The sequence below is a fragment of the Mizuhopecten yessoensis genome, unplaced genomic scaffold (assembly GCF_002113885.1).
Source record: "Mizuhopecten yessoensis strain PY_sf001 unplaced genomic scaffold, ASM211388v2 scaffold8449, whole genome shotgun sequence".
Taxonomy (NCBI): domain Eukaryota; kingdom Metazoa; phylum Mollusca; class Bivalvia; order Pectinida; family Pectinidae; genus Mizuhopecten; species Mizuhopecten yessoensis.
The window spans coordinates 136,903-149,759 of record NW_018407553.1 but is presented as its reverse complement, the minus strand read 5'-3'; the positions used below and the strand labels follow the sequence as shown (position 1 = coordinate 149,759).

Below are 12,857 nucleotides of genomic sequence, written 5' to 3'. Positions count from 1 at the left end.
GAGCTGCTTCCGTCGCGAAATCAACGGCAGATGGCAGCACCAGAATTTACATGTCCGCTCGTCTATTATCATATATCGAAAATGCTGCAGTGCAAAATATATTATCATATTGTGCCCTATTGATGTGGATATGGAATAAATAAGCTAACCGTTTTTCATACTTTGGTAAGTGAATACAAATAATTCATAAGAATGGCCATAATACTTTCACAGGTAACGGGTGATGTCATTATCATTAGAAACGTCTGACATATCGTTTATCAAGTTATCGATTTTCTTCCGACTCTTGGCAGTTATTGCATGGGATGGCGATTTTTAAACCATGTCATGTTAATAACATTGATAGTTACTGTGGGGTTGCTAATTTCTCACCTTAGTTTATAGATAGATAATGAAATCAAGATAATATTGAATACATTCTGTCTAGTTTGACATTTCCAAATGCTTGATACAGAAAGCCGGTTTCAGTAGGTCTACACCATTTATACATTGGAGCACATGGACCTGAGAGTTTGTTATAGCTATATTTGACCTGAACTAAAGTGTTCAGCGTAATTTTACATGTTTAAGGGGTTTAGATCGACTTTGGGTAAAAAATGACCCCCCCCCCCCCTCCCCCGATGATCATATATATACGACAGGTTCAGTAAACTCTGCCGATTGAGCTATAAAGACCTTTTAGGAGGCAGTACCCAAATCGGATCCGTACCCAATTGCTGATATGGCATCGTCGAAAGCTAGTTCAAGCTTGTGGTGATGCATCATTGTTATTTCATTCACTTGCGACTTACTTTTCGGTTGCACACTTATTATTTCCTTTATCATAGCAGTGTAGCAATGTCTTTAATAATAATGTGATTTAAAATTTTAAAAACAATTCCACTCGTTTTTCCCCATACGTGTAGATAAAAGGGGTTGAGCCCTTCCATTGTAAAGTTTGCATAAAAACTCAATCCCTATATATTTTTAGGTGAGTCACTTGATGTTAAGTAATGTATTGGAATGATAGATCCACTCTTAATACCAAAATGATGGGTTAAATTTCCTCAGGTGATTTCTCCAGCACTTGTTAAGTCTTTCCTTGAAGCAGTTTAGGCTCGGTGCTGAGAGCCTGAGACCACTTCCTCAGGCATTGAGTTCCACGTTTTTAATAGTGCAATTGCTGAAGAAGTTTCCTGTGATCTGTTTTTTGTAGGGCCTTTTAAACAGCTTCTTGGAGTGCCCCCTTGCAGATCTGTATTCACAGTGTTGGAATAGTTTATCCTTGTCAAGTTTGTCGATGTTATTAAGGATACTGTACACTTTGACCATGTCTGCTCTCTCCCTCCTGTATTCCACAGTTGTTGACAAATTATTATCCGTGGTTATAAGGCCTTATCAACCAGCCAATACTTTTCTCAACTCCCGGGGGAGCATACAGCCGGAGCTGCCATTTCAGCGCTAACAGCTAGCATTCAACATTTCTAGTACTGCCCAACCACATACTCATTTACAGCTGAGTAGACTGGAACAACCGAAGTAAAGTATTTTGCTCAAAGATACGACACATTGCCGTGCCGTGGCGCGAACCCGCAACCCTTCAGTCATGAGCCCGGCGTCCTACCACTGGAATGAATATAATTCCTCCTCAGATTTTTTAATGATTTAATAAAATGATGGTTTGGTGATCCTATATGGGTACTGTCACCTTATAGCTATATTCACCTATAAATTATAGCCGTATTGAGCTTTATTTTCTTGGATTTAAATTTTTCATTAAATGTAAGCAAAGGCACATAAAACAGGTTTATGGTAATGTTGACTACAAATAGCATACAGCTAGATGTTTATTTTCATTTTTCATAAATGTAAAATTTCAGATTTTTTTTACATCATTTCTTAAAAAGAATACTTACATTTAATGTCTTTTGTTATCAACCTAATGATACAATCTTCTTTTAAAAGCGACTTTGTTCTATTCCTTTAAAAAGAAAATCACTTGAAAATAGCTCGAAAGCCCTATTTCAGATAGGTCAATAGATCGAGCTATTATAGGTCTTTACAGCTATATAGCTCAATCGGCAGAGTGTACTTGACCTGTACGAGAAGGGCAGAAAGCTCTATATGTCGAAAAGTCGACCCCCACCTAACTTTCTTGCATCAAAAACAGCAAAAATGCTTAGTACCGTTGGAAAAAATGGATAATTTTTCTTTTTAAAACCTCCTAAATGCACGTAAAATGTATTCTCCTTCTGTGGACATGATCTCCGTTTCCTCCAAAAACATGCCCCATTTCAGAGTTTCAAAGTTTTTCTCAGTCTTACCAGGTATATAGCATCCTCGATACATACAGGGGTTACGCTCACTATCGCTCTTTGCACCCCTGGAATATGTCATTGCAAAATTGAAGGCATGCAGCTAGCTATTTGAATGGTGTCGGGTGAAAAATCCTGACCAATCACTAGGCTGATACTTGTCCTTTGAAGATTACAGAGGAGCAACGCTCAACTTCATAGGCAATAAGTTTTACTGTTACACATCGGGAGATTCTTTTGATGTACATCAAAGGATAAAACTAGCCTTCTTGTCTCATCCACAAGGTGGTGTACACTGAGCCTTCGATTTTGCTATGACATATTCCAGCGGTGTAGCGAGCGAAAGTAAGCGTAACTCCTGGATATCGAGGATGACCAGGTAGTCTCTGGAAACAGACTTTGTAAGCACATATTAAGTACAATTTTAATTTTGAATTCCCATGTCAGATTTGTTGAAGAATTCACAAAACATACATATTTGTGAAGAAGAGTTCCTTTTCAGAGCTGTTTTGTCAACTTTATGAGGAGTAGAAAGGGGCTTTGAGTTATTTTCCTTGTCATTGTATTAATTTCTCATTTGAATAAAATGGGCCTAACATTCTGATGATAATTTGAGTTTGTTGTTATTGAAACCTTATATTAAATCTCTCTGTCTCATTTTAGAATTCTTTGATAGCAAGGTATTTATAAGGTGTAGGAGTGGATAGGTCTTAAGTTCACTCTTTGTAGTTTTTTCATGTATAAATATAAACTTTATTTATTTTACAACAATTATGAAACAAGTTATTTCAACTTATATTAATCACTCCTGTTTGCCCGGATGTAAGCAGGCTGAGGGTCTAAATGTGGGAGGAAACCAGAGTACCCGGAGAAGACCCACGTGGTCGGAAAGGTGACCTCATACCTTTTCACTCGACCACCAAGTGTTTTCATGTATGTGGTCATAAGTCTCAAATAGTATATAACATAAAAATGATATGCTTTTCAAGATAAAGCTGCAGAAAAAAATAATGCTGATGTTTCAACAGGAGGTATCTTATATGTTTTAATAGCGTTTGATATTCACTTCATATTCAAATATTGACCAGAATTTCATGTAAAAGCTTACAGTGCAAGTTAAAAAGCTTTCAATTGAGATAAAAAAAAATCTGTTTTTGAAATCTTCCCCAGTGACCATCTCTTCAGGCTATCATTTTTATACGCCCGTGAAATTTGGGTATTATGGTATGGGTTTGTTCGTCCGTCCGGCGTAATTCTGATTCAATAATTTTTCCAAAAGTTATTGCCCTTTGTTCATTTCAGTATTTGATTTTTGTCAGGCAATCTCCTCCTACATTTTTCGACCGATCTCTTTGAAAACTTGATATACATCTTAATCATGATATTAAGTTGTGTCTCCCTTAAAAGAATTTTGATTCGACGATTTTTGCAAAAGTTATTGCCCTTTGTTTATTTCAGTATTTGATTTTTGTCCGGCAATCTCCTCCTACATTTTTCTACAGATCTCTTTGAAACTTGGTATACATTATAATCATGATATGAAGTTGTGTCTCCCTTAAAAGAACTTTGATTCGACGATTTTTGCAAAAGTTATTGCCCTTTGTTCATTTCAGTATTTGTTTTTTTGTCCGGAGATATTCTCCTACATTTTTTTATAGCATGTCAGCTAACCACTCTTAGAATGATGCAGATCTTATTTCAATGAAAGAAAGTATATAACACTATATGACATTCGACGGGCGTATATTGTTCCGCCCCGCGCACTCTTGTTAAGGAAGCGGCTACATTTCAGTCAGTCCTTGCTTTGTAATCGCTGGGTATAAAAAGCGCATTACCTGTCAAACCAGTTCATAGGAAAACAGCGACAACATCAAACTGGTTATCATTCTACCACTGACCATCTTATAATTACTATACGATTCAATACACTGCCCACCTTGATTGGCAACCGATCTGAAAAATCACACTCGGTAACCTGAAGACTTTGAAACACTGCCAAGCCTGTTGTTACTATAATTATGGCACGTTCTCGGAAATTGTGTATCCAAAATAAAAGATACATGTGTATCACTGAAAATACTTCAAAAAATCCCATATATACCATCAGTCTTTCACAGGGGGGGGGGGGGGGGGGGGGGGTAGAAAAATTGTGCATAAGACATTTTATAACTTTTGTTATTGTGGCAGGGAGAGATCAAATAAAGAGAGATGTCATGCTTTGATTACAATAGATATGTTGGCCACAGTGAGTGGTTAAGGAAGTTCACAATCCTTTCTCCCCTGAGTTGAGGGTGGGAGGTGAAAGTATGTGGGACAGTCACCAGTACTTGCTGCAGATTGGTAGTCTTTCTCCAGCTGGCCCATTAGGAATTACATACGGAGAAATATCCTCACAATGGGGAAAAAAATACCCAATTTCTGAGAATATTTACCTACTTTCAGTAAATTTTCCCCATATGCAATTAAATTTCACCTGGCCAGTTAAATTTCCCTTTTTACCTGTTAACTTTCCCTTTTTACCCGTTAACTTTCTCCCTTTCCACTAAATTTCCTTGGTGCAGTTAAATTCCCCTTAATCTAGTCATGCATGTGTGATCATGATCACCAGTTCCCCCAAAATGCCAGTTTACCTGTGTTTTGGTCTTATGGCCAGCAGTGGTCACACTCGAGTGATCACTTTAATACTTTGCTCCCCAAGTACTAGTTTGTTCATCTATATGTCTATATGTTCATGTTCTACCAGTGATAAAGTTTGCATGGCATTCATTAGTAATTCTTGGATATTAAATGTAAAACAAACAAAAATTGAGACTTATATTTGACTTGTTGCAGAAAATGAATGCCAACACTTGCAAACATGATGTTCATGTAGTAAAATACTCATTTCAACATGTGCTCTGTGATTGTATTTAAGTTTTAATTATTTTTTGTCTGGAATACTTTCACTCGACTTTCACCTTTAACTATTGGATATTAAATTGTTCAAAAGAGCTGAAATTTTGCACAATGCATGTGTGACAAATCAGAAATGTACCTAGCTAACAATTATTTTGATCCTAGCAATGTTTTTGATGATATATATCAGTTAACTTGTCATAGATCTATTGATATGCAGACAACATTGTACAGCACATCATTATCTATGACTACGTACGTATACCAATATTGTTGATTTAACACTGAATATGGACTGTTTATTTATCACTATCAATCGGGTCATTTTAAGATGTTCGGGATCAGGACACAGTTAATAATCAATACCAAAATTTTGCAACAGTGTGTTCCTATATGAATGGGGAAATATAGCATTATTTTTATTGAAACTGGAAAGATGTTCCTTAATTGTTCTACATTTTTGGGAATATAAAGCACCTTTTTGCAGGGAAGCAGCCTGTATTCAGTTGTAAAACTAGGCAAAAATATTACAAAATGTATTTCACATGTGTATGTTAATTATATACATGTATTTGCATGCTAAATGTTTTTCTAATATATAATCACTATGAAACTTTTTTCAGTACGATACTTCCTAACAATTTCTGCTAAAGACAATGGCACTGGTCCTTTTTTCTGCAACATAATCTCAGCTTTATGTACTGTAGGTGAAATCTGAACCAAAATCTCCACTATACAATTAATGAACACAATAGCATACATACAGATATTTAGTGGACAGCTACAGGAAACACCATTATTCCACTTAAGCTGAAATCCTAGATACTGACACCTGATCAGCTGATGTGTTTTGAGCACTTTAGCAAAGTCTGCGGCAACATGTACAAACAATTATAAAATTGTGTGTTTACTGTTATAATGTAGATATCACTTGATTATTGCTCAATCATTTACCTGCCCATAGTTCTATTGATAAGCTTTGTTTCGCACTACCTTGATACGCAAATATTTGCGAATGTGTGCTTGAGGTTATTTTGATAAAAGCTGGGATTAAAGAGTTGGCATTAATTAGTTCAACGTTATAATAAGACTGATTTTATAGTTGAGTTGGGAGCTTGAGGAATCATAGTAAATGTAACAACATTGTGGGCAGGATGTCAATGAAGGTTGGGGTGGTACTTTAGTAGGGACAAGTAGCTATAGCTATAGTGTTGGGAATCGCTTCAAAATACATGATTGATCATCACTAATTGTCCGACAATCGATGAACGTCAATCTATCATAAAATAAAACCCAAGATATTTAGAAAAGCATTCACCAAAATGTGTAAAATGTGATGAAATCTTTTTAACTTCCATAATTAGGCAGAAATGTTGTATATTTGAAGTATATAGGGTTAGATTAATGATACATTAGCATAATGATTCACATTTTAGACTGTATTGATGAAAATAATTCTTCTTGGTAATTTCAGGACTGAGGTTTGTGGACAAATAAACACAACACAATGTCTGACCAGGAGGAGGAAGTGATGATGTCAATACCGAAGATCACTAACCCCAAGGACAGTTATGATCCTGATATTGACGGTGCATGTGGCGGAGGGGAGCCTTTTCGGTCCCTTTCCCCTGGAAGTAACTCTGTTGACAATTTGAGCATGGAGGTTCAATTTGAAGAGGAGAGCTCCCGGCATCCCAGTGAAATTAGTTCTTTGTCCTATCAGAATTTGTTAGAGGACGGGGAAGGATCAGGTCATATATTGTCTCGACATGAAAGTGAAGACAGTAACGATTCATTCCCTCCAGATTATAGTGACAACTATTCTAGTGAAAATGTCGGCCGGGGTCAAACTCTTTCTGACCTTCCTACAGAAATTAATGTTAAGTACAGAGAAAAGTTTAGTATGGGGACTACAGAACGGACTGGTGACCTCAAGTTGGGTAATAATTTCAAAGTCGGAGAAAGAAATGAAATTGTCATGAATAAAATGCCAATTATTGACAGTCATGATATGATGGAGGAAATTGATTTGGAGTCAAAGGATATAGTTAGTATGCATACATTTGACGTGGATGAAATTCCACAAAGGGAAAGAGTAAAAAAACGCAACAGTCTAGAAATCAGAAACAACATCCCTGTAGTTGGTGAAATTAAGAGTTATGATAAAGATTTAGATCCCCACACTTACTCCTCACAGGGCGCCAAACCAAAAATACGCAAGCAGTCCCCTGGGTTAGCATGTCGTGTTGGTGATGGATCTGGGGGAAGTGGCAGTGACAGGGAGGGGTCTAGCTCAGACCGGGAACTAGAACGGCCAGTCAAAAAGCCAAATCTACAACCCCTAGGGAATGCCCTAAATCCGCATTCTAACACATGTCCAGTGCATACTAGTGATGATAAGATAAAAAATATGGACCTGATGAATGTGGTGGTAAACCCTGCTAGTAGCATAAGATCAGCCGTAGAGGAAATGTCTAATGGCTCAGGGGGACAGACAGGGCCGGGACCAGATGTGGAAAATGAATACGACTATGTTAAATATTCTAGGATCCAGGATGGGGATTCATATGTTGGAATGCGACTAGCTTATTCCAGTACTGATGAAGGCATGAAAAGGAATAGTTTAGAAGTGAACGGTTTTAGCAATAACTCTATCATTGATATATCGCGTGAAGGATCGCCTGAGAAGTCTTTAGTTCTCCACAAGCTAGACTTTTCTGCTCCAAATGTTCCACAAAAGGTAAACGAGGATACTCTTACTGAGATCCCATTGAATACTGTGGAAAGCATTCATGGAGAAGACAAGCAGGCATTTTCTCTGTCGCCTGAGACAACAGAATGTGATAGCGTTGAAGTGGAGAGTGTGACATCAGACGGCGACAAATCAAATCTAGGAATGCCATTGGTTGAGGACGGGCTGTCTAGTAGCCAGGCAAGCGACAATGAGGATTATGTTCCGCCCTCCAACCAGGTACCCAAGTCTCCGACTGCCATGTTGAGGAAAAAACAGAAGTCAGACATCGAACAGGAAATGTTAACAACTCCTAAAGAGGACTCAAAGCACAAACAGCTGGATGCGGAAGCCATCATGGAGGATCTGAAGGCAAAGAGAGAGGCTCTTGATCTAGCTATCCATGACATCAAGTCGGCCATACAGAACAGCAAGGGCATTTCTCTCAAATCACCTTTCAAAGAAAATAACCAGGAAGAGGAGCCAATTTGGGTTATGAGGTACTGTATATATAAGTAAATCATATTGTAGGCCCTAGATTATACATATCACAGGTAGCTATAGCCCAGTCTGTCCGTCCGTCATCAACTTTTTACTTTAAACAACTTCTTCTCATTAACCAAAAGGTTTAGGATGATGATATTAAGTCAGTAGAATGCTGGGATGAAGGGCTACCAAGTTTGTTCAAATAAATAACCTTCATCCATTTTCATGGTCACAGGGGTCAAATATGTTAAAATCTTTTAATGACTTTTTCTGAATAACCAAGAGGCCTAGGGTGATGAAATTTGGCCAGTAACATGCTGGGATGAAGGGCTACTAAGTTTGTTCAAATGAATGACCTTGAATTATATTCAAGGTCACATGGGTCAAGTATGTTGAAAACTGTAAACGACTTCTTCTTTATAACCAAAAGGACCAGGTTGATGATATTTGGCCAGTAACATGCTGGGATGAAGGGCTACCAAGATTGTTCAAATTGATGACCTTTACCCATTTGCAAGGTCACATGGGTAAACTATGTTGAAATATGTTAACGACTTCTGAATAACCAAGCGGCCAAAGAGATGATATTTGGCCAGTAACATGCTGGGATGAAGGGCTAGGCTACCAAGTTTGTTCAAATGAATGACCTTGAATTATGTTGTCAACATTTGTTGCACAATGCTATCAGTTCTGAAACCAACAATTAATAATGACAACTGTAATAACATAGTATGTGCTCTAGATGGAACATTTGCAGTACTCTTTTAAAATATATTTGAAATTGATATGTGCATCTTATTTCAAATGCTATCCTATGAAGACGATCAAGCTGAACATATGCTATACAGTTTTTGGTTTTTTTGAAGAATTTATGCAATGGAATTAGAGGAAAAATAATGTAACTCTCCTAATCTTGTGTGTGTGTGTGAGTATGTATGTTTATATTTTGTTTATCTTATTAAATATTGAAACAAACAACAATGTATCATATTGTTTTAGAGTGCTTTTTTATCTTATTTGTTCCTTGGAACACTGATGCAAAACAATTCCATTTTTCATAAGTAGAGACCTTGTCACTGCAGTGAATATGCATGTTAAACACTGTATTTAAAAGCTTTTCAAAATTTTTGACAGACTTATAAAGTATGGGTATACATAGCAGTCATCCACTTGTCTGTCCACAATTTAGTTTCAACAAGTTAACATCCTTCAATATTGTTCAGTTTTAATGAAACTTGGGTTGTGTATAAACAATATACACAGACTGATGTAAAATTGAAACTTGAACAAAATTCACACGTATTAAAAAGCATGCATACCCTGGTCAATGTCCACACTTTACAAGATAACTTGCTTGAATATATATTGATCAATATACAAACTTAGATGATAAGTTCAAAGTTGAGTGAAATCCATGCATAATTAATTAGCAAACTGCACGGATTGGTTAATGGTTTTTGCCAAGTAACTTTGTCAGATAAGGTCAGATTCTGATGAAACTTGATAAATATCTTATTCAACAACAAAGGCAAAGTTCAAAGTTCATGGTATTGTTTTAGCTCACCTGCCCAAAGGGCAAGTGAGTTTATGCCATGGCGTGGCGTCCGGTGTCTGGCATCCATCAACCTTTCCTAAAAATTGGTACTAGTCATAAACGACTGAGCAGATTTTGACCAAATTTGGTCAGAATCATCATTAGGGGAAGGGGAACAAATTTTGTATAAATGGTGCGTCTGGCCCCCCTGGGGAGAAACATAGCAAATTCTTTAAAATCCTTCTCCTTCTGTAGGAATGAAAGGATTTGAGCCTGAGCGGCGGGGCCCAATAGGGGAAACATAGCAAATTCTTTAAAATCCTTCTTCTTCTGTAGGAATGAAAGGATTTGTTCCATATTTGGTTTGAAGCATACTTGGGTAAAGGGGAACCAATTTTATATAAACTGTGGGTCTGGCCCTCGAGGGGCCTGAGTGGTTGGGCCAAATATGGGAAACATAGCAAATTCTTTAAAACCTTCTTATTCTGTAGGAATGAAAGGATTTGTTCCATATTTGGTCTGAAGTATCCTTGGGTGAAGGGGAACCAATTTTATATAAACCATGGGTCCGGTCCCCCAGGGACCTGAGGGGCAGGGCCAAATAGGGGAAACATAGCAAATTCTTTAAAATCCTTCTTCTTCTGTAAGAATGAAAGGATTTCTTCCATATTTGGTTTGAAGCATCCTTGGGTAAAGGGGAACCAATTTTGTATTAACTGTGGGTCTGGCCCCTTATGGGCCTGAGAAGCGGGTCCCAATAGGGGAAACATAGCAAATTCTTTAAAATCCTTCTTCTTCTGTAAGAATGAAAGGATTTCTTCCATATTTAGTCTGAAGCATCCTTGGGTAAAGGGGAACCAATTTTGTATAAACTGTGGGTCTGGCCCCTTATGGGCCTGAGCGGCAGGGCCCAATAGGAGAAACATAGCAAATTCTTTTAAATCCTTCTTCTTCTGTCGGAATGAAAGGATTTGTTCCATATTTGGTTTGAAGTATCCTTGGGTAAAGGGGAACCAATTTTGTATAAACTGTGGGTCTGGCCCCCAAGGGGCCTGAGTGGTTGGGCCAAATATGGGAAACAGCAAATTCTTTAAAATCTTTCTTATTCTGTAGGAATGAAAGGATTTGTACCATATTTGGTCTGAAGCATCCTTGGGTGAAGGGGAACCAATTTTATATAAACCCGTGGGTCCGGCCCCCCAGGGACCTGAGGGGCGGTGCCAAAAGGGGGCAATTGCGCTATATTGCTTTAAGCGACTTCTTCTCTGGAACTAAGCGATAGATATCAACCATATTTGACTGGAAGCATCCCTCGGTAGTGGAGATTCAAAATTGTACAAATAGTGGGGCTGACCCCCCCCCCATGCTAAGGGGTTGGGCCAGAAAAGGTTTATTACTTGGAAATGGTAGAGATCCCCACGGTATAACTACTATATATATACAACTCAACTGTGTGGAGCATAAAGAGAAGCATGCACATTTGCCTCCAGGATGGCCTAGGGTCTGGCCCCACCCTTTGAGACATAGTCCCTGGGTCATAACTTTGAAACGGTTGAGATCCCCGCCCCAGAACTATATATACAAATGCTTGGCATAAAGAGACAAAAGTAGTCATGTTATTAGAATAGACCCTGGGGTCTGACCGAACCCCTAGGGACCTAGTTTCTTAGTCACAGCTTGGAAACAGTTGAGATCCCCACCCTATAACCATACATATATGCAATTGCTGCGTATAAAGAGATGAATGCACATATGCTTCCAGGATGGCCTTCAGGTCTGCCTCACCCTTGCAGACTTAACCCCTGGGTCATAACTTTAAAACGGTTGAGATCCCCACCCCAAGACTATAAATACAAATGCTGGACAAAAAGAGACGAATGCAGTCATGATATTAGAATTGATCCTGGGGTCTGGCCACAACCCTAGGGATCTAATTTCTGAGTCACAGCTTGGAAACAGTTGAGATCCCCACCCCATAACCATACATTAAATTGCTGGGCATGAAAAATCTAATACAGACATACTACAAGAATTGGCATTGGGGTCTGGCATATTCCCTTGGATGTCATTTGGAGAATATTTTGCCATGATTGCTTAGATATCCAGGTGAGCGATTCAGGCCCTCTGGGCCTCTTGTTTTCTGCATACAATCCATCATACCCTAGGGGGTGACTGAGAATTCATATCCTAGAGGTGACAGGGAAATCATACCCTATGGGGAGGGGATGGGGTTGTTGACAGAGAAATCATACCGTAGGGTGACGGAGAAATCTTGAACAGGTAAAAAGGGAGACAATTCAGTCAAAGGTTGGCGAGTTATAGAATTCCTTTGAAGATTATGCTCTATGATTTACATAATTATTTGAGATATTGACAATTTCTACAATTTCTATACATGTATATTGTACATACATTTTTTAGCTCACCTGGCCCATGGTGCAGCGTCCGTAAGTGGAAGCGCTCATAGTTGTTTACATTCAGAAATGTAAATGTATTCAACTTTTTCCTTTAAAATGCTACTTGTCCTGAATGGCTCAGAGGATTTTGACCAAATTTGGTCAGGAGCATCATTGGCCAAAGGGTTCTCAGTTTTGTATAAACGGAGGGTATAACCCCCTTGGGGGCAGAGGGGCGGGGCCAAATAGGGGGAAAATAGGTAAATCTTTAAAAATCTTCTTCTTCTCAACCAATAGAAGGATTTTGACCAAATTTGTCCTAGAGCATCTTTGGACAAAGGAGACTCAAGTTTGTATAAACAGTGGGTGCGGCCTCTATGGGGGCAGAGGGGCGGGGCCAAATAGGGGAAGTAGAGGATTTTTTCTCTCCTACTATACAAGTGAAGGGATTTAAACCAAATGCAGTCTGAAGCTTGGTCAGGAGCATCATTGGCCAAAGGGTTCTCAGTTTTGTATAAACG

General features: G+C 38.4%; 1 protein-coding gene across 3 annotated transcripts in view; it reads left to right on the top strand.

Annotated features, from left to right (window-relative positions):
• The first annotated feature begins 24 nt into the window (after positions 1-24).
• The window catches only part of LOC110456002, a 132,563-nt gene continuing 119,730 nt past the window's right edge, over positions 25-12,857 (top strand). For all 3 annotated transcript variants that reach the window (XM_021506512.1, XM_021506511.1, XM_021506510.1), the window contains exons 1-2: positions 25-165; positions 6,664-8,420. In XM_021506512.1, the coding sequence (XP_021362187.1) occupies positions 6,697-8,420 (1,724 nt within the window). In that variant the 5' untranslated portion in view covers positions 25-165; positions 6,664-6,696. The remainder of the gene's footprint in view (positions 166-6,663; positions 8,421-12,857) is intronic.